The 22,911-nt window shown below is 38.5% G+C and overlaps 1 protein-coding gene across 1 annotated transcript in view; it reads right to left on the reverse strand.

Annotated features, from left to right (window-relative positions):
* The window catches only part of LOC132979118 (proteoglycan 4-like), a gene marked incomplete at its 3' end in the record, with an annotated part of 37,894 nt that overhangs the window by 6,949 nt on the left and 8,034 nt on the right, over positions 1-22,911 (reverse strand). The window contains exon 5 of the mRNA XM_061044642.1: positions 21,089-21,186. Within this exon, the coding sequence (XP_060900625.1) occupies positions 21,089-21,186 (98 nt within the window). The remainder of the gene's footprint in view (positions 1-21,088; positions 21,187-22,911) is intronic.

Consider the following 22,911-nt stretch of genomic DNA (forward strand, 5'->3'; position numbering starts at 1 on the left):
TCGTTGCATGGTTTTGAGTTGTGTTAATTTCAGTGAAATGTCTTTGGAGACTGTATGGGCTCTGCGCCAGACCTCATCCCACTCTTCTTCAGTTATGTCGCACCCTAAATCTGTACTCCACAGTCTCCTTGTTCCCTGAAAGTTCGATGTTATCTTAATAAGTAAGTTAATAAGTTCTTTATAGATTCCAGGTGTGTTTATTTTAGATTGATCTCGTTCTAGTGAGCATTTGTCCCAATGTGTTGCAGACGGGTTCTTTTTACTATTATTCCTGAGGGATACGACTGCACTTCTTAATTGGAAATATTTCCACCAAGGTAATTGGACAGGAGACATCTCTGCTTTCAGATCATTATATGATTTGAATCCAACCTCTGTGTATAAATCAGCCACTTTAGAGATGCCACTTCTATGCAACTCCTTCCATTGGATCGGCTTCTTACCTATAGATAAAAATGGATTATCACAAATGGGTACCCATGGAGACTGTAATACAGCTTCCCTGGTAATTTTATGAATCTTCCTCCAGATGTGGTAAATGAAACTCAGACAAGGGTGTTGTTCTACTACACCTTGCTGTTTAATATGTATAGCATCTTTCAACTGAGCGGGTAGGATGAAGTGTTGCTCGATATTAGCCCAGGATGGCTCGGGTAAGGGAGATCTAACTGTCATTATAAACTTATTAAGTGTGAAAGCCCAATGATATAGTTGGAGATTAGGCAAATTAAACCCTCCCATTTCTTTGGGTGTTTGTAAAGTTGTTAGGCTAAATTGTGCCTTGCGTCCACTCCATAAAAAATTATGTATGTGTTTATTAACTTGTTTGTATATATTATCAGGTATTTGGATTGGCAGCATGTTTAGTAAATAAAATAGTTTGGGGAAGACCATCATTTTTATGGAGGATATTTTACCCCAAAGGGATAGGTTCAGTCCCTTCCACCTCCCGAGTTGTTTTTTAATTTCCTCAAGTGTGTGTCCAAAGTTTACTTTTGCTATGTTCTTTATATCCTGTGGAAATGTAATGCCTAAACATGTAATGCCTTGTTGAGGAACGGAAATGTTAAATGCACTCAAGTCAGGCATAAATCCGGATCGGAGAGGGGGAAGGCCTCTGTTTTGGACCAATTTACTTTGTATCCAGAGAAGGTGGAGAAATCATCTATTGTTGCCAAGACGTTCTTAACTGACTGTAGGGGCTGGGAGAGGAGCAAGATAATGTTGTCTGCGTATAATAATATTTTATGAATTTTATTGGCTATCGTCACTCCTGTGATATCAGAGTTCTCTCTTATTGCAATAGCAAGAGGCTCCAGGGCAAGGATAAACAGCAAGGGAGATAGGGGGCACCCCGGTCTGGTCCCTCTATGTAGTTCAAAAGTGCGAGAGGCTAAACCGTTTGTAATAACAGAGGCACAGGCCCCAGAATATAAACTACTAACACACCAGATGAAATAGGGGCCAAACCCATATTTCTCCAGTATATTAAACAGGTAACCCCATTCCACCCTGTCAAAGGCCTTTTCAGCATCTAAGGACAGTGCCAGGGTAGGAGATGGGGAGTTTCTTTTTGCCCACTTTATATTCAATAGATGCCTGATGTTATCGGAGCTGTGCTGTTGCCTAATGTAACCTACTTGTTCTGGATGAACCAATTTAGCTATTACCCGTTCCAGCCTATTAGCCAACACTTTGGACAATATCACAATTTAGAATAGACAAAGGACGCTTGCTCCCGCAAAGCAAGGGGTCTTTATCTTTCTTGGGAAGAAGAAGAATTGATGCTGTATTTGAAAAAGTGGAGAAAGCGCCAGTTAGAAAAACTTCATTGTAGTGTGCCAGTAGTAGGGGTGTTAGTTTGTGTTGAAACTTTGAGTAAAATTCTTATGGGAGGCCGTCCATCCCAGGTGATTTGCCGGGAGCCATTTGGAGGATAGCTATATTTATTTCTTCTACTGTTATATCTCCCTCTATTATACTTTTTTCCTCAGCATTGATAGATGGTACTTGTATATGATTAAGAAATAGCTCCATCTTGTGGTTAATACTTTCGTGGTCAGATGGTGTTATTTCTGATTGGTATAATGACTCAAAATATTCCTTATAGATGTTGTTTATTTGTTTCTCATTAGTCAACACATTTATCTTTTACAGCTGTAATTATGTTCCTAGTTTTTACTTTTTTAAGTCTGCATGCCAAGAGTTTAGAAGCTCGTTCACCGTCCTCATAAAATTTTGCCTATGTTGTGAACAAAGCATGTTCCACTAACTTTGCATATAAGGAGTTAAGTTGAAATTTGAGACTGGTAACCTTCCTAATATTTCCAGTTATGGGATTCGTGTACATTTCAGTCTCAGCTTCTTTTAATAATGCTTCCAACTTTAGTTGCTTCTCTGTCTCTTGTTTCTTCCTTCTGGCTTGAAATCCCATTATCTGACCTCTTAAGTAGACTTTTAAGGCCTCCCACAATATACTCGATGAGGACACTGAGCCCATGTTATGTTCAAGGTAGTTGTCAATTTCAGTATTAATAAACTTGCACAGCTCCTTGTCTTGAAATGAACCCCCATACATGTGCCAGTTAAACTGCTGTCTGGATTTTTGAAAATGTGTGATGGCAAGTTCCACTGGACTGTGGTCTGAGATATGCCGACTCCCTATACTGCAAGTCAGAGTATTGTCCACCCAAGGCTTGCTCACCAAGAAATAGTCCAATCTGGAATGTGAATTGTGGGGTATTGAATAGAAAGTGTAATCTTTCTCTGTCGGATGTGTTAATCTCAAAATATATCCACTAATGCTTGGTCTTTCATCAGAGTATTCAAAGCTTTTTCAGCATTATTTCTACCTTTGCTAGGAGCAGAGGGCGATTTATCAATAACTTTATCCAATACAATGTTAAAATCCCCCCCCTATCACGATAGGGATATCTCCCGGCGTTGAGATGTGGTTATTCATTTCATGGAACACAGTACCATCAGAATTGGGGGGGCGCATAAATATTAATAAATGCCATTTGGATGTTGTTAAGAGAACCAACAGTAATGACATACCTCCCGTAAGCGTCACTTATATTTTGTGTGATGATAAAGTTACGTTTTTTGTGAAAAAGAGTTACCACCCCTCTACTTTTGGTATTATATGTGCTGGATGACACTTGGCCAACCCATTCCCTTCTCAGTTTCATAGCTTCTTGTTGGAGAATATGAGTTTCCTGCAGAAATAATATTTGATCATTTTTACTTTTAGCAAAGTTCAGTATTTTTTTTCTTTTAATAGGCTGGTTTATCCCTCTGACGTTCCAAGTCATGAGATGTATTGTACTATCTCTACTCATTACTGGATGTGGCATTGTATTTATCAACTTTATCAAGCAAAATAGAAGAAGAAAAAAGAAAAGGGGAATATTATAATAATGATGTATGTATATGGTCGGCACTTGCGTATGTATGTATATACTGTATATGTGCACTTTGAGTATGTGTATTCATGTATGTGTGAGGATGGGTATATGTATGTGAGTAAGTGCATGTATATATATGTGTATATGTATGCATTTAGAGACATATATAAACAGGCAGGAATTTATAAAATACTGTATTCTCTAACTAAAAATGTATACAGGTAAATCAATCGCTCTTTAAAATGTGGAACATTGACAACATATCATGTCACAAGGAGGTTTACACCAGACCAACCTTTTAAATATTTGTGAATATTTTGCATGTGGTCCTGTTATCTATGGCACCAATAAGGGGCTTGTCAGTCCATAGTCTATTTCTGACAACATGAAAATAGTTTACATTTTGTTGTTGTTTTTTATTTTATTTATTATTTTTATTAATCAATTATTATTGATTGATATGTATGTATGTATAGGTTTGTGTGGATATATGTATGTACGAAACTGGGAACATGCGTGAGGGGGGGGGGGAGGGCGGGGTGGGTGAGTGAGTGGGAATTTGCAGACAGGTTTGGGAAACATATAGCCTCTGAATAAAAATGAGTTGTTCCTTGTATTTTTTTTCCATTGCCTGTTTCTGTTTTAATTTAAAAAACCATTCAATAAAAAGAGAATAAAAAAAAAAAGAGTATAAAGTCGTACACTTACTAGTTTAATCTCGTAAATTTACGAGATTATATTCATAAATCGATTTAATTTATGCTAAAAAACAAACTTTATTCTGAAAGGTCTTTGCAAAGAGGATGAAATGAGAGCGTCTTCTTGATTAAGTTATGCTTATGTTGGTCTATAGGTTTGACAAATAGCCTAGGCTACATAATATATTTGCCAATAGTTTGTGCAACAACCTGGAGCTTTCCGACGAAGGCAGTTGAAACGCGTCGCACCGTAGGCTACCACACACATCAGTCAACAGGTAACTATACTTTTTAATTCATCGTGTTTCACGTGTATTCCAGTGTCTTCACTCGTAATATTGCCTATCGCTAACGTTACATGCATATCAGCTACAACATGACTTTCTAACTCCCAATGTTTTGTCATTGCCCACTAACACACTGGCTGATTTGCATACCACAGATTCTTAAGTGGACTCTCTGTCTCCTTCACTATTGCCAAGGAACTTCTTAGCAGATCTGTTTTTCATTAGCCCGAGCAAACAGAGGACACTAGAACCATCAGATAAAAGATAGAGCCAGATCCTTTTGCATCCAGTACTGGCTTGTTAGACAATTAGTTTTCAGATTTGTTTTGTTATTTATCAGTTGTTATTAAAGTAAGATATGCCTATTCATTGAACAGGAAAGTTGTACAACCTTATATGAAGTACAACCCCGCATACTCTTTTTCCAGTGAAGGCAGTAAAGTGACCTTGATCTACATGTCATCTACCTGAAAGCATTATAAGAAGAAGAGGAGGCCTGCCTTATTAAAGGTATGTATTTGGTGAGGTGTTCTGGCCTGAAATACACCTGTAGCATTTTCCAAATACAAATACTTCATTTGGGCTCTCCTGTCATAATGTGCTACTGGTATTAAAACAGTATCATCCTCTCAATATACAGTCTGTCATTAATAGTGACCAAGATTTTTCTATAAAGTTCAGTTCTTTACCTAGACAAAATGCACTGAAAAGTTTTCTGTACAACTATTTATGTCACTCTTTCGCTGTAGTTTATGCCCTTTTAAAAATATTTTTGCCCTAGTCAGTGCGAGTTGAATTAAAAAAAAGAACTTAAAGGTAAAATATGTAGAATTTTATGACAATAATATTTACACTAAAATATCTAGATTAATTAAAAATGTACAAAAATCCATGTTATATTTGTTGTTGTTGTTGAGTATTTACCTCAAATATTTCCTACACTTATCAAAGCCAGAGAAATCCTTCATTTTATAGTTGTCAAGGGACGTGTCTTGTCAAGGCGTCCGCCACGATGGGTCGGCATGACAGATCGAATGTTTATAGTTGCCGTGGAAACACCAGCGGTTACGTCCTCTACATAAGGAAGTGTGAGCTGTGACTGAAAGCTGCCATACTGTTGCTGTTTGTGCTGCTGTGATAAAAACCTCATGTAAATTATACTTGAATACATCGTCAGTAAACAATTCCATTAGCTTTATTGGCATGAATGTGTAAATATATTGCCAAAGCATGTAATAACAAATAATCTAATAATCATGATCAAAAATAATAATTAACAATTCAGAAGTAACAATAATAACTAGCAATAATGGTAATGGTGTGTATGAGATTAAGTGTTATGTTTGTTTGTGCCTTTGTGTGTGTGTGTGTGTGTGTGTGTGTGTGTGTGTGTGTGTGTGTGTGTGTGTGTGTGTGTGTGTGTGTGTGTGTGTGTGTGTGTGTGTGTATGTTTGTGTGTTTAATTTGTTTTTGTGTGTTCGTGTGTGTTCAGTTCCGTTGTCCTCAGGTTCTGACCGGCTGTGATGAATTTTGCTGCTATCATTTCACAGTTTAGTTTTTCTCCCAGCAGATATGGGAGATTTTGTGTGTGTGTTGAGTGTTCAAACTCAGGGAATACATGTACTATCTGGGGAAGTATTCCTCCCTCACAGCCTGATACTTAGGGCAAGATGTGAGGAAGTGGAGCTCTACCTGTAAGGTGTCACAGTGGGGGCAGAGTCTGTCCTCCTCTGGGAGCCAGTTCTTTTTGTCTGTGCTCGCTGAGTCTGTACATCGTCAGGAATTTTCTTAGTGTGGGATTTTTTACCGTGCTCAGGTAATCTGCCCATGTGTAGTGTCATTTATCTTGATTAGGGTCTAGTCGGAGTTTGTTCTGTCAGGAGCAGAGAGAACTCCCATGATTCCTCGCCAGCCTCGACATCACCTTTTTTGTTACTGTTTTGATTGAGAGCCCCCTGGTGGCGGAATTTACATACTGTTCGTTTTATTGCTGTTGTGTTACAATAATTATTTTTTTTAATGTTCATCCTTGTTTGTTCATCATAGTGTTTCTTACTTTGACAGGTAAAACCATCTTCCTGATCAACAAATTAAGAGTTGCACAGAAGTGCTAATAGTTTTAACCTGCTTATTTAGATACCTTTTTTATTTACTCCTCTTGTTTCCTATTTTATAAGGTTCTTTTAAATTGTTTTCTTCTGAATCCAAAAATAACAATCATGTGTCTTCCCTATCCACAGATTGACAGAGAAGTCATCCTGCTCATAGAAGATGCTCAACTGGCTAATTATCTTCCATCATACAGAGACAGAATAGCCCTGTTCAGCTTTTGCAGACGTCACATAAGCTCATCAACGCGAAAACATGGTCTTTTTGAGAAACTAAGGGAGAAGCTCAAACTTAGAAAGGAAAACCACAGTGGGGAGGATGTACCAGACACATCTAACAAAAGAAAAAACAGAACAAAACAGTCAGTAAGAAATAATGAAATTGGATGGATTCACACTGACAATGATGTGACGAAGCAGGTCAGGGCAAAGCAAGGTGGGGGAACAAGGAAGATCACAGTTACCATTCAAGCAGGTTTTGAAGAGATAATAAAACAAGGGAAGTCCCTTTTCTTTCCAGAAGGAGAATCTAGAAAAGGTCTTGAGTCTGATTTGGAATTTGATGTTTGGGACTTCAAATAAAATCCTTTCCCCAAGGATCTTTCCATCAAGCCTTTATACCACATTGTCAAACTCCCAATTTTGTGCTTCTATATAGCAACTAAATCTAAACCAGTGCTGAGTGACGTGAGTGATGATGACCTTGGATTTAATGATGATATCTCTCAGTCTGAATTAGTGTCAGCTGATGACAGTTCATCACTGTTTACGCTAGACAGAAATCATCACTTAGATTTGACAGATGGATGTCATGACTCCCTCCAAGAAATTTTCATCATTTCTGAAGATAACCTTACAGAGTCTTCAGTAACTAGAAGCCCAAGTTATGTAGCAAGCACATTTTTCAGTGTTATCAATGATCCGATCAATGTGCCTGTAAATACAAACTATGGTCTTACAGAGGAAGTTCCACAAAATATACAAGCAGACACCTCTGACCCAGAGATAATTATTGGTGCACAGCAAACAGTGAATGATGATTCTCTCAGTGACACACAGTGAGACCTATTCTTCCTGACAACTCAGTAGAAAGGGGCACTGGGTCTGGTGTGCTCAGAGAGGATTTATAGATTGCCACTCAAGCTAGCTCCACCTTTCCAAGAGGAAATGTTTTTGGGAGAGGTGCACAGTGACCTGAAGACATGCTTTCTTCAGTTTGTGAGCTGTCAAGAGCAGGAAGTCCTTTAAGATGCTTTAGATGATTTTTCTTCTGTAGATTTTGACGACCTTCTAGAAGTGCTCGACACTTATCGTGTCAGAAGAGGGTCACTGCTTCTACACTGCCAAAAATCTTGGATGAAATATCTCACAAGGAACTTGTGCAAATACCAAAGTTGGTCATTGATTGCTGGAGAGAGATCACACAGCCCCAAATGCAGCTAAGTTCTGGGGAGCTGATCAAAATGTACAGTGACCTCAAACCGTCGCCAAAGAAGGTAGTAAGGGTATTAAGCTTTCCAACTGGGATGACATCAAAAGAAGAAGAGGTGGCCCAGTACCTTAAAAGATACGTCAGGGAACTTAATGAGGAAACTCTCTGAAGATATTGGAGATTCTGCGCTGACTCTGAATTGTTGGCCTCGGGGCTTATCAATGTGGAGTTTATTGTCCAAACCAGTTTTACAAGAAGGCCAATTGGACGAACGTGCGGGATGCTCTTGCAACTGTCTGACAGCTACGATCAATTTCCCGACTTCCGGAGTGCGTTCAATTCTATTCTGGATAGCAACATATGGGTTATGGAGAAAATCAACCAAAATCATCCCATATGGGGATGGGGAAGTGCATGTCACTTTAAAATGTATTAACACAACCAGCATACCTCTGTACACACCCAAACAAAACAAGGATTCATTAATACAAACACATGAAAATACACACAAGTATTATTATTTAATAGAAAGGCTGTTCTGAGACACTGCTCTATAGTATTTTGATTACAGAAAAGTTTACCGTTCAGTTATAATCTAAATGTTAAATGTCAACAGTTAAAGCAGGGAGATTCCAAACATTTTGAAAAGGATTTCAAAAGGAAATTATCTTAATTTGCAAATGGCAAATTTCACTCATTATGTTATTGTTATTGTCATTCTTACAGTTGAGCAAATGAGGTCAATGTTGTTTTTTACAGAAAATGTTTCAGGACTATTTCTCATTGCAGTTACATTTATTTCAAATTTATGTTCTGTTAAAAGTGGAATAGTTGTGTCACATTGTGACAACATGACACCCGTTGACCTACCAGTAACTTCAATGCATAATAATCTCGAAGATTTCTTAGGAAACTTCCAAAAGTGTAATAATTTTGTCACACTGCTAATGGTTCAAACTGGTGGATTAGTTTCCTTGTCATGGATTTAATATACATTTCAAAAATAAGTATTTTCATTTGCAAAGTTCTTGCATAACAAAGTTTTATTCTGACTAATTTCAATGATAGGAAAATAATTCAATTGCAGCACCTTTTTTTTTGTCCTTTCAAGAATGGGACCCTTTTTTTGTTTTTTACATTTTTCACTCAGGATTTTGATTTGAGTTATTTTAAACAACTTACATGTGCTTTCTTTGTTTAAATTGTGCATGTTCACTTTTCACAATACATTGTCTGTACCTCACAAGTTAGTAAAATCAAAATTTGATATTATCTTTGTGTGTGAGTATTTTCATTATCACAGAGGGCCTCAATCAAAGATTTCCCTTTTTTGCATTTGTTCCTTTCTTCTACTTCGCAAACAATCTGAGGAAAACTTATAACACTCAAAGAGCATTTTAAGAAACTGGTGTTTATGTACACTTTAAATTCATATTTTAATGCGTGACTTGTAATTTTACAGCATATTCCAGTATTATAGCCTAACAGTATTATTTTAGAATCTGAGTTAAGTTTTTAGACTTATTCTGACAGATCATAAAAAGCATTAGCCATTGCTCATGTTGCAGGAACTATTTTAAGGCAGTGTTCCTATTGCTTCAGGTTTTAGCCATAAGGGGTTTAAAAAATATGGACACTTTGTATAAAATATATACTTAGCCCTGGAAATATGCAACACCAACTAAGACCAGACTGTCTCTGTTGTGTTTCTAAATAAAATATTAATATACTAATGCCATCATTTATGCTCAGTTACATGAAAACATAGCATTTTAAAGAATTATGATTCTGGAAGAATTGTTCATTCTGCATGTATGCACATTTTTTGCACCAAGGCTATGAACATAGAGCTGCAACTGAGTTCATATTGTGGAAGCCTCTGAATGACCTCATATTGTACTGTCTTTTCCTTGCAATCCAAAAATGGGTGGGCATTGTGAGGAACTATTTAGATATTTTGAAGTATTTCTCTTCTCAAGAGTGAATACAGTTGCACAGCACTATAAGCATCCACAGGAGCACTCCAACCATTTTCATCTATTAGAACAGTGTAGAGCTCAAACATAGTCTCATCACAGGGGTAAGGTCCTTCCGGGGTGCACTCCTCCTTGCAAACAGCAACTTCCTTGTGAAGAACAGTCTTGAGATTGTCCTCTGCTGCTCCATGGAGTTGTGGCATAGGGAACATGAGTATGGGGCGTCCACTTTGTAAGCCGTGGCCAGGCCTTGATCAAATGTGGTGTGTATTCCATGTCCTCAACCTCGTCAAGTTCCTCCTGTGTGAATTATACAATTAAATTAGTAAAATACAGCGGCCCTGAAGTGTATACCACATTGAAAAATCCCCAAATATATTCACAAATAAAAAAACACAACATTAACTTTGAATGGAAAAAGTTATTGCTGGTGACATGAATCCTCTTTATATTGAACTTTTTCTCAGCTCTTTTCTGTTATTCAGTTATTCTCTGTCACAAATGCTTTATTTACATTAAAATGAAATGTTTCATAATCAAATAAGAAGTCATTGTTATTTTCTTGTTCAGAGTTATGGTGGAAAAAATAGGCTATTGAAAAATAGTGGTATGCTATTATGAGATAATAAGCCTATCGGTTGCTGTATTTTCTTTTTATATACTTCATACAATGATAAATAATATTGAAATGTCTAATACAACTTGTTAAAATGTACATGGTGTTATTTCAGTTTTTGAAAAGATATCCTTACACAAAAACTGCATTACTTTCTAGTGTTGTTTTTTGCATTACAGGACAGCTGTGGGACAGGAAATGTTGGGAGGAGAGAGAGTGGGGGATGACATGACGCAAAGGGCCGAGATCTGATTTGAAACCATGACCTCTGCAACAAAGACATGACCCCTTTAGGCTCCCCTGCATTACTCTTTCTAATGGATATTTATCATTACAGATAATAATAATAATAATAATAATAATAATTTTTGTCATCACTGACAATGCATGTTGCCAGCAGGTATACCACCTTGTTGTTGTGTTTTGTGATTATTTGTGTTGTGTTTTGTACTTAATGGCCACCGTAGTCAACAGACATACTTTTATAATGTGTAGCCTATTGAAACAACTATGGGTTTGAATTGGTGATAGGCCTATATGAATAAAATTGACCCAAACACACACTGAAATGCATAGATTAGTGTAAATACTCAAAAACTGACTTATTTTAAAACTGTGTAAAATATCAAAGCATCTCAAAGCAATTTGAGCAGAATTTACCTTAATTTTAAAACAGATAAAGACTAACAAAGATAAACAGTAAAATCTGCTGATAATTCTCAGGATGACAGCCAGGGACATGAGGAACAAGTATTCTTTGAAAGATATTTGTCACCTGATATTTTAAATAAAATATTGAATATGACTTATCAAAGCTCCAATTTAAATTTGAGCAGAATTAAAGTTGAATTTTCTCAAAAACTATACAGAAAAACCATCTTAAAATGTAAAGAGCTATTATAATTGTTGTAATAAAATTTTTATTTTATATTCATTTTTCAATAACAAGTTTTCGAAATACGCGGCGGCATTCCTCCTTTTTGGTCGCTCCAAGCACCTGTACCGTTAATCCTTGTACAGTATTTCAATCAGGAGAGACAAATAAATGATTAAAAGATGAAAGGTTTATTTTACATATGTGACATAGAATGATTGTAAGAGAATTTTTGGCGCTTGAACTCTACAGGGAGACAGGGTGATTGAAGATGTCTGCCCTGAGAATCAAAAATGGCATATCGGTTAAACAAAACAAATATATTTTGCATGATAGCAAAAGGGCGTGAACCTAATCGAATAGAAACATCCCCTTTCCAGAAACACCACTAGATCTTTTTGATATGAATAGCTTTGAAATAATGCTTTACAAGACCATGGCACTGAACTTATAACGAGAAGAAGGTTGATTGAATCGGTCCATTTTTAACTACTTTAAGTTTGAAATAGATCAGTATCTGGCAGGCCGTCAACCGACGATCTTGAGGAGCGAACAAACCTCAAGATCGTCGGAAAGAACAAACCATGACGACCTGATTAGCCAGCAATGGCAGAGACAGTAATGGACAGCAATGCCCTGAATGGGATGAGAAATACTTGGGCCTGCAATGGCAAGGTATTTAGCCGATACCTATAATGACAAATGTGATAAAACCAGAAATAACAATGATAAGAGCTGCTGAGCTAGCCCTTTTGAAGGGCAGTTCTCTAAACTTAATTAATGTGCCGATTTACACATTAAGTCTCTTGATTTACCAACGGACCAAACCAGCTGAATGCCAGACTTATGATAAGGAATTGAGAATGTAAGATAATGAAGTTACATTTAAACTCCATGCTATTGTCATAACCTGGCTCCATGGCCATGACAAATATGAAAAGGAACAGCCCAATTTGAGGAAACAATTATTTATTTGCCCAACCAGCCACAACCATAGCACAAACAAACAAGTCAAAGTTTAGGCCAGAGAGAGAGCGAGAGCATCCACCCTGGGGTGGGGCTTTTATGCCCTGCCAGACATAGGCCCAGATGCCCTCAATTGGACCATCCAACTCCTCTACTAGAACTAGGGGGGACAGAATCAATTAGTTACATCCTGATAAGGCAGTGACCGTCACACTAAAAAGCAAATTATACTTAACTACTGGGATGCAAAAACCACACACCACCACCAGTTATATGCAATAATTAGTAAAAATGTGCTGACAATAGAATTCTGAGATGAAAATGTATGTTAGCATAAGGTAGAGTAGATTTTTAAGTATGACAATGATGAAAGAGTTGGTTGATTTGCCAACTGATGTCTCCATACAGTCAACGTTGGACCTAAGGAAATTTAAATTCACAAGACCATGAATTCTGAGCAAAGAACATTGGCATGGCAAAGAATGAAACATGTAGCCATTAGTGATTGCTATATTATAAACGGATTACTGATTGAGAGGACTGAACAGATTGCAAAATGTGCTGAACTGTAACAATGAATGAATGAGTTTTGGGTGTATCACTCAATTCATGAGTATCCATGTTAATGGTCTGCAGGGACTGGTTGTGTGAGGTATTCCCGGAAATGATCAAGTCAGAGTGAACCCTGTGATGAATTAAATCTGAAAATAATAATAATAATAATAATAATTATGAGTTAGGCAACAATAACGAGGATACGCCAAATGCTTTGCTGACAAATGAATACATGAAAAGCAGACGACACACATATGAACCAAAATATGCATAAACACGGATTCCATAGGACTACTCCCAGCAGTTGCTCTGGGCAGTTATGTCCCGCTTATGTGTGATGAGATACGAAGCCAGCATTGATTTAGAAACAGCTATGCCCTGCTGGTATTGAGAAGGACAATTCTGAGTGTCGGCAGAATAAATCCCCCAAAAAAGATGGGGTGCGAACAGATGATAGTTTGATACTCACCGAGCACGTTTGAATTGGCCGAGATAAATGAATAAATTGTATTTATCTGCTAAAATGAAACAAACAAGAGAGTTACAGCAACAACAGCAACAGTAAATGCAATGCACGCTGATAAATGACTCCAAGATCAGCAAATCAATTCAAGAAACATAACCATAGATTCCATAACCTACACCCAGCAGTGGTGTAGCCAACATTGGTTTATATACGCTATACCCCATTTGCTTGCGTGGAGATGCGTTGCTAGTTTTGATTTAGAAAGGACTATAGCCCTTTTGCTTGCGTGGAGATGTGTTGCTAGTTTTGATTTAGAAAGGACTATAGCCCTTTTGCTTGCGTGGAGATGTGTTGCTAGTTTTGATTTAGAAAGGACTATAGCCCTTTTGCTTGTGTGGAGATGTGTTGCTAGTTTTGATTTAGAAAGGACTATACCCCTTTTGCTTGCGTGGAGATGTGTTGCTAGCATATATTTAGAAACAGCTATACCCCGTTTGCTTGCGTGGAGATGCATTGCTAGTTTTGATTGAGAAACGGCTGTACCATGTTTGCTTGCGTGGAGATGCATTGCTAGTTTTGATTGAGAAACGGCTGTACCCCGTTTGCTTGCGTGGAGATGCGTTGCTAGCCTTGATTTAAAAAGGCTATACCCCGTTTGCTTGCGTGGAGATGCGTTGCTAGCATATATATAGAAACAGCTATACCTCATTTGCTTGGGTGGAGATGCGTTGCTAGCCTTGATTTAAAAAGGCTATACCCAGTTTGCTTGCGTGGAAATGCATTGCTAGCCTTGATTTAGAGACGGCTATACCCCGATTGTTTACGTGGAAATGCATTGCTAGTTTTGATTTAGAAACAGGTATACCCAGTTTGCTTGCGTTGCCAGCATTGATACAGAACCAGCTATGCCCTGGTTGCTTGGGGTGAGATGCGTTGCCAGCATTGATTCAGAACCAGCTATGCCCCGGTTGCTTGGGGTGAGATGCGTTGCAGGCATGATTAAAACCAGCTATTCCCCGGTTGCTTGGCGTGAGATGTGTTGCCAGCATTGATACAGAACCAGCTATTCCCCGGTTGCTTGGGGTGAGATGCGTTGCCAGCATTGATTCAGAACCAGCTATGCCCCAGTTGCTTGGGGTGAGATGCGTTGCCAGCATTGATTCAGAACCAGCTATGCCCCGGTTGCTTGGGGTGAGATGCGTTGCCAGCATTGATTCAGAACCAGCTATGCCCCGGTTGCTTGGGGTGAGATGCGTTGCCAGCATTGATACAGAACCAGCTATGCCCCGGTTGCTTGGGGTGGCGTGCGTTGCCAGCATTGATTCAGAATCAGCTATGCCCCAGTTGCTTGGGGTGAGATGTGTTGCCAGCATTGATTTGAACTAGCTATGCCCTGGTTGCTTGGGGTGGCGTGCATTGCCAGCATTGATTCAGAATCAGCTATGCCCCAGTTGCTTGGGGTGAGATGCGTTTCCAGAATTGATTCAGAACCAGCTATGCCCCAGTTGCTTGGGGTGGCGTGCGTTGCCAGCATTGATTCAGAATCAGCTATGCCCCAGTTGCTTGGGGTGAGATGCGTTGCCAGCATTGATTTGAACTAGCTATGCCCCGGTTGCTTGGGGTGGCGTGCATTGCCAGCATTGATTCAGAATCAGCTATGCCCCAGTTGCTTGGGGTGAGATGCGTTGCCAGCATTGATACAGAATCAGCTATGCCCCAGTTGCTTGGGGTGAGATGCGTTGCCAGCATTGATTCAGAATCAGCTATGCCCCAGTTGCTTGGGGTGAGATGCGTTGCTGGCATTGATACAGAACCAGCTATGCCCCGGTTGCTTGGGGTGGCGTGCGTTGCCAGCATTGATTCAGAATCAGCTATGCCCTGGTTGCTTGGGGTGGCGTGCGTTGTCAGCATTGATTCAGACCAGCTATGCCCCAGTTGCTTGGGGTGAGCTGTGTAGCTAGCATCCTTATGAGCAGAGTAACCCCGACTTTAGAAGCGATGTATTGCAAAAGACAGAGAAACAAGAAAATAAAATATTAAATTAAAGAGAATAAGTACAACAAAAATACTTAAGAGTAGATGAAAAAGATGCTAGGTTAAAATAATAAGCCAGCAAACACTTGCAGATGAATGTAAGCAATTCCCCAGACCAGACAGTACTTAAAGAATAATAAGGTGGTTGTTATGATTAAGCTACATAGAATGAATAGGAAGACTGAGCATTGCAGAAATAGGCTAAGCCTGAATAAATTCACGATAAAGTCAACCAGAGATCAAATGGATTCTCTCAGCTGAAATGTTTACCAGTGCACCAAAAAATAGTAAAATAGCAAATAGCCTGGCAAATAAAGCATGACAAAATACATTTTCTGAAATGAGAGCTGCCTGACATACAGAACTTTACCTTATGGTTGAAGTTACTTTTCAAGATTCAGCTTTAAAGGCGGAATTTCCTTGAAATACGGATTGTTGCGATGCTCTTATTTTGAACATTGTATGAACTAAAGAAATTGTAGCTAATTTCCCGTTTTATTTTGAAAGGAAGACACTGTATTTCCGAGTCTCGAGAGACTGTAAACAAAAGAAAAAAGAAGACATGCTGGATGACTTTATCACTTTCCAAGAATTATGCGTGGTTACTTTGATTTGAGATGTTAAATTAACAACAACACATTATCAGAAGAACATCATTTGATCGATGTTAAAATGCGAAAATTACCAGGACTTGCCCGGTGGATAATTTATATTTGCCATATCTGAAATCATGAGAGCTGCATCCCTCCGATGGAAGGTCTACGGGGTCAGGAAGTTTCCCTGCCATAGAGAAGCTGCGCCGTGGAGGCTAATGCGTTGTTTTTTCCCCAAGGACTGGCTGCTTGGCTGGATTGATTGTATTGAGTTAGCCTCAAAGTATCAGGTGGAGATCGGCATTGAGACTGCAGCTGAGGGTCCCCAAGATTTAAACGATAACGTAAACGCCTGACCTCGCATCTGATGGGTTGAAGTCGCTCGTGGCATGAATGGCATGGCAATGGCATGAATGAACTAGTGGAAGAGAAAGCCATTTTTAAAAGAGACAGCAGCAATGTGATAGGCTAACAATGAGGGAGTGGAGCAGTGCTATTGGATAGGTGTGACCAGGTGATGATTACGAGAAGTTATGAGTGAGCATGCGTGGAGGAGTGATTTGACATGGTATGATAATAAACAATAAAACGAGTGTGCAAAATATAGTCTTCCTGTCTGAACTTTCGCTATCGCTACATATAGCATTTTTCGAGAGGCGGCTGGCTTGACCGGGGATTTGCAAAAGACGGCTCACTTGACCGCAGTTTATTTTTTTAGCTCTGAATCTATCAAACAGTTGGCTCACCTGGATCAGGTTGAGAAAGCAGAACTGAATCAGGTTTTTGTCCAGAAAGTCACCACTGAAATGTCCATCATCTTTAATGGTTTGGAAGATCTCAATCCAAAACTGTGCACTTTGTCTACACAAGACCCCCCACCAAGACTCTATCCGCTGATTCGTAGTACTGCATCCGTATATGAAGCTTCCTTCCCCTGCGTAATGGTCCACATGATTTCTGCGCAGGAACAGCTGCATTTCCCTGACATAACTGTTTTCTGTACTTGGGTCAGCACGCAACCGCTGTGGACAGCCTTCAATGCGAGTAACTGTGTTTATGAAGTAGCCTGTGATTATCTTGGGATCACTGTTAATAGTGTATGCCTCCATCCACATTATGTGACGACTAAATCTGTCAAAGCAGCCATTAATTCCTATTCCATACGGCTTTAGTTTATCATAATAATCCATATGCCACAGGGTGTTGGGACCTCTGATGTTGTACTGCCGATGTCGGAGACGCCAAGCTCGTCGGAGCTCAACTCCTTCCGGATCCAAAATTTTGATTATCAATCTAATAGTCTCCTGAGAAATCACGAACCCCATCTGGATGGCACGCAGGTGTAACCAACAATAGCCTTGTAGACGTCCACTGAAAGTAATTTCCTCTGCCACAAAAGAGACAATTTCCTCCCAGTCAGTGTGGTTCTTTCTTTGGAAAAGCCACAGTATTCTTGCAGTATCTTTTCAGGGTCCTAATAGCCTACTTATGACAATGTGATGCTGATGTGCCAAAAGATGAAGTAGGCCTATTTCCTTATTTGTGAAACCTATAGGCTACTAAAGTATAACTTCACAAGATGCTCCACGTTCCTCATTTTTGTACAGGTGGCTGCTGCTCTTCTGATAGTCTAGCTTTAGACTAAAATAACGAGTTTATTTTCGTAAATTTACGAGATTATTCTCCTAAATTTACGAGTTTATTTCACGAATAGTTTATATTACGAGAATAAACTCGTAAATGTACGAGTCCTTGCCGACAGCTCTGCAGGCTCCTACATACCCGGTGCAGCTCTTCGATCTATCTGCCGATCGTCAATTAAAGTAAATTACTAAAGTAATTACTCCAGGTTTATTCGAAGCTTTCCTCAAATCCATCGTGAAAACTAAACAGTAGGCCTATAAAACATGACAATCATTAAACAATGTAAGCAAACATAAATAATAACATGCACAGCATGTGATTAATGTAATATCCCGCAGAGCCAGCCCGCAATCTTAGATCCTCAGGTGGGGGCCTCCTCGTCGTTCCAAAGTCGAGACTTAAAACTAAAGGTGACCGGGCCATTTCCGCTCAGGGCCCCTCGACTTTAGAACGACCTCCCTGAGGAGATAAGACTCGCAGATTCCCTCAATTCTTTTAAATCCCTTCTTAAAACTTACTATTACAGACTTGCTTTTATGTCATGTCGTCTTAATGTCTTTTCTTACTGGTTTTACTATTTTTATCTTCTGTTACTTCTTACTGTCCTTTTATTCATGCTCTTATCTTATCCTCAGCACCCTGAAAAGATACTGCAAGAAACTGTGGCTTTTCCAAAGAAAGAACCACACTGACTTGGAGGAAGTTGTCTGCAGAGGAAAATAATTTAAGAGTTCTACTTTCATCATTTTGCACAGGCTGGTCTCGAACTCGACTTTAATCTCGAAATTAAAAAAAATAAATAAAATGAATGTGGCCCTAATCCTCCGTCGTACTATCTAAATAAAGTTATTATTATTATATCAGTTTACCGAAAGTAAAATACTAATTTAATAAATTAAATTACCTCGTTGGCTGCATGGTATTAATTGGAGCGAGAGTCCACACTTGCTGTGCTGTTGTGACTATACGTTCTCGGGAGAGCAATCCAACGTGACTTTAAAGGTAACTTCAAAATAAAACATAATTTGGATTTAACAAAATGATTAAATAAAACGTATAAATATTGTACCAAAATTACACTTAAATACAACCTAATTCTTAATTGCTACATGAAAAAAGGTAAACAATAATTGCAACATTTAGAAGGTGTGTTGATTAGAATCCTTTGATGTGTAATTAGACATCTCAGGTCAATACTTCACAGCTGTGTTTGTTTTGTTGGTCATTTTGCAGTTAGGTTGGGGAATAATTACATTCAGTGATGTTTGGCCCTAAAGTCTTAAATTTGGAGTTAAGTCCCCCATCCAGCATTTTTAGATAAATGTTTGTGTCCTTTCTTTGTTATTCTTGATTCTACTTTATGTGTAGCATTACAAGCAGGAATGATGACTGCACATTGTTTTTTTAGTGCCCGCCCTTGCTACCCTTTAATTTCATTGCCATCATAAGTGATGAACAGAAACACAAGAATGCTGCATATGGACCCAACATGAGCAAGGTTATAATAGTTTTGTATTTTTTCATTTCTTTTACTTTTGTTTTGACTTTTTCAGCATAGTTTGAATTAGTTTAGTTCAATGTTTACTTTGTAAAAATCCTTAGTTTAGTTTGTATTCGTTTTTTTTTTTTTTTTACTAAATAAGAGTCGAGTCAAAGTAAACATACTATTTTGTGCAAATAAACTTCATGATGCAACTCCTGCATAAGCTCATCCAAAACAAAAATGGCTGTTCCTGGTATAAAGCATAAAGTATGTGTCACTCAGTATGTTTGTGCCAAAGGCAAGACAACTTAATTTATATCGCACACTTCAGAAGCAACTCAGTGTGCTTTACACAGGAAACACTACACAAATACAAGGCTAAAATAGGAGTACAAAAAAATCAAGGGAAATAAAATGTTTTAAAAGAGATATAAAAACAATTTAAAGAAATAATGAAAACTAAGAATAGGGACATTTTCTATTTTAACTTATTTTAGTTTTGTTAACACACAATGCAGTTTTAGATAGTTATTTTTTTTAATGTAAAGCCTTGTTTTTATTTTAGCTTATGTTAAGGAAAATCTTTTCCCTATTTCAATAGTATTTGTTAATTTAATAACCTTGAACATTAGCCTGCAGAATTTGTTTGGCCATAACTAAAATAACAGTTTTTTGAAACATGTAATAGGAGTAACACAACTCCATTTAATATTTATTTCCTAGGTGGGCTATACGTTAGGACTTAAATTTAAAAAAAAATCCACATACTATCAAACAAATACAGTGAATTTAAATACATTTTTGACTTGGTTACAAAAATAGGCAATTGATACTCAAACCAGTGTTTCAGTATTAAAATCTGTGGAGTAGAGAAATTCTAAGCTAAGAGAGGAACAGCAGTATACGAAGAACATATATTATAAATATATTCTAAGACTTCTCAGGTAACTCTGTTTTCCACTCATTAGAATAATGTTTTCCTTCATCCTGAAAACTGTTTTCTAGGACATAAAGCAGGAAAGATATGGGTTTTTGTTTGTAATAAGAGATGACAAAGGTAGATCGAAGATGACATGTTTATAAGACCTGCTGATGAAGGTAGCAATTAGTTTAAGGAAATGTAAAGCACCATACAGAGGGTGATGTGTTCAGCTAAAGCACCTTTAGGCAAACACAAGCTCCAAAAAAGTTAGCCCCCTAACCATTTGCATATGTTCAAGCCCACATCATTGACAACAGATGTGCAATGCAACTCAATATCCTTTAGAGCTTGTTCACACAACTATTGATAGTATTTTAGAAAAGAAATGTGTTGAGCCATGGTGCCACCATGTAGGCAAGTCTCAAATAACCCTTTAAGGTTTGAAAAGAATATAAAGTACAAACGCTCATTGGCAGTTAGAGGTCAAATAAACAGATGAGACATATCACTTGTTTGTCAAACCATTTATTAGAACACTTTACATGTTACACTCGAGGAAGGGGGTACGGTAGGGGATAGGGAGGTGGATATGGCATGTACGGAAACTGACGAACATCACCACGTTGCCAAGTCTGTGCAGGTGCTGGAGGGGGGTCCGCTGCAGAGGGTGTGGTAGTAGGCTCCTCCATAGTTGTTAATGGCTCAGGTGTTGGATAGTTATGGAAACGAAGATAATTGAAAGGCATATATTGTTGATATTGCTGTGCATGACCTTTGGGCGGATTAGTCCTAGTCTGTTTAGTTTTAGTCGGTTCAGTCCTCGTCGGTTCAGTTTCAGTCGGTTTAGTCCTCGTTGGTTCAGTTTTAGTCGGTTTAGTCCTAGTCGCTTTAGTTTTAGTCAGTTCAGTCCTAGTCGGTTTAGTTTTAGTCGGTTTAGTCCTCGTCGGTTCAGTCCTAGTCGGATCAGCATCAGTTGGTTTAGTCCTAGTCGGTTTAGTTCTAGTCCGTTTAGTCCTGGTCGGTTTAGTTTTAGTCCGTTTAGTCCTGGTCGGTTTGGTTTTAGTCCGTTTAGTCCTGGTCGGTTTAGTTTCAGTCGGTTCAGCATTAGTCGGTTTAGTCCTAGTCGTTTTAGACCTAGTCAGTTTAGTCCTAGTCAGTTTAGTCATAGTCGTTTTAGACCTAGTCAGTTTAGTCCTAGTCGGTTTAGTTTCAGTCGGTTCAGCATTAGTTGGTTTAGTTTTAGTCTGTTTAGTTTCAGTCGGTTCAGCATTAGTTGGTTTAGTCCTAGTCGGTTTAGTTTTAGTCGGTTTAGTCCTGGTCGGTTTAGTCCTGGTCGGTTTGGTTTTAGTCCGTTTAGTCCTGGTTGGTTTAGTTTCGGTCGGTTCAGCATTAGTCGTTTTAGACCTAGTCGGTTTAGTCCTAGTCGTTTTAGACCTAGTCAGTTTAGTCCTAGTCGGTTTAGACCTAGTCAGTTTAGTCCTAGTCGGTTTAGACCTAGTCAGTTTAGTCCTAGTCGGTTTAGTTTCAGTCGGTTCAGCATTAGTTGGTTTAGTTTTAGTCGGTTTAGTCCTAGTCGGTTTAGTTTCAGTCGGTTCAGCATTAGTTGGTTTAGTTTTAGTCGGTTTAGTCCTAGTCGGTTTAGTCCTGCTCGGTTTAGTCCTGCTCGGTTTAGTCCTAGTCGGTTTGGTTTTAGTCCGTTTAGTCCTGGTCGGTTTAGTTTCGGTCGGTTCAGCATTAGTCGTTTTAGAACTAGTCAGTTTAGTCCTAGTCGGTTTAGTTTCAGTCGGTTTAGTCCTAGTCGTTTTAGACCTAGTCGGTTTAGTCCTAGTCGTTTTAGACCTAGTCAGTTTAGTCCTAGTTGGTTTAGACCTAGTCAGTTTAGTCCTAGTCGGTTTAGTTTCAGTCGGTTTAGTCCTAGTCGGTTCGGTTTTAGTCGGTTTAGTCCTAGTCGTTTCAGACCTAGTCAGTTTAGTCCTAGTCAGTTTAGTCCTAGTCGGTTTAGACCTAGTCAGTTTAGTCCTAGTCGGTTTAGACCTAGTCAGTTTAGTCCTAGTCGTTTTAGACCTAGTCAGTTTAGTCCTAGTCGGTTTAGTTTCAGTCGGTTTAGTCCTAGTCGGTTCGGTTTTAGTCGGTTTAGTCCTAGTCGTTTCAGACCTAGTCAGTTTAGACCTAGTCAGTTTAGTCATAGTCGTTTTACACCTAGTCGGTTTAGTCCTAGTCGGTTTAGTCCTAGTCGGTTTAGTTTCAGTCGGTTCAGCATTAGTCGGTTTAGTCCTAGTTGGTTTGGTTTTAGTCGGTTTAGTTTCAGTCGGTTTAGATTTAGTTGTTTTAGTCAGTTTAGTTTTAGTCGGTTTAGTTTTAGTCAGTTTAGTTTTAGTCGGTTTAGTTTTAGTCGGTTTAGTTTTAGTCGGTTTAGTTGGTTTAGTTTTAGTCAGTTTAGTTTCAGTCGGTTTAGTTTCAGTCGGTTTAGTTTCAGTCGGTTTAGTTTTAGTCTGTTTAGTTTTAGTCGGTTTAGTTTTAGTCAGTTTAGTTTTAGTCAGTTTAGTTTCAGTCGGTTTAGTTTCAGTCGGTTTAGTCGGTTTAGTTTTAGTTGTTTTAGTCAGTTTAGTTTTAGTCAGTTTAGTTTCAGTCGGTTTAGTTTCAGTCGGTTTAGTTTTAGTCTGTTTAGTTTTAGTCGGTTTAGTTTTAGTCAGTTTAGTTTTAGTCAGTTTAGTTTCAGTCGGTTTAGTTTCAGTCGGTTTAGTCGGTTTAGTTTTAGTTGTTTTAGTCAGTTTAGTTTTAGTCTGTTTAGTTTTAGTCAGTTTAGTTTTAGTCAGTTTAGTTTTAGTTGGTTTAGTTTCAGTCGGTTTA

Source organism: Labrus mixtus, chromosome 8 (assembly GCF_963584025.1).
Source record: "Labrus mixtus chromosome 8, fLabMix1.1, whole genome shotgun sequence".
NCBI classification, from domain to species: Eukaryota; Metazoa; Chordata; class Actinopteri; order Labriformes; family Labridae; genus Labrus; species Labrus mixtus.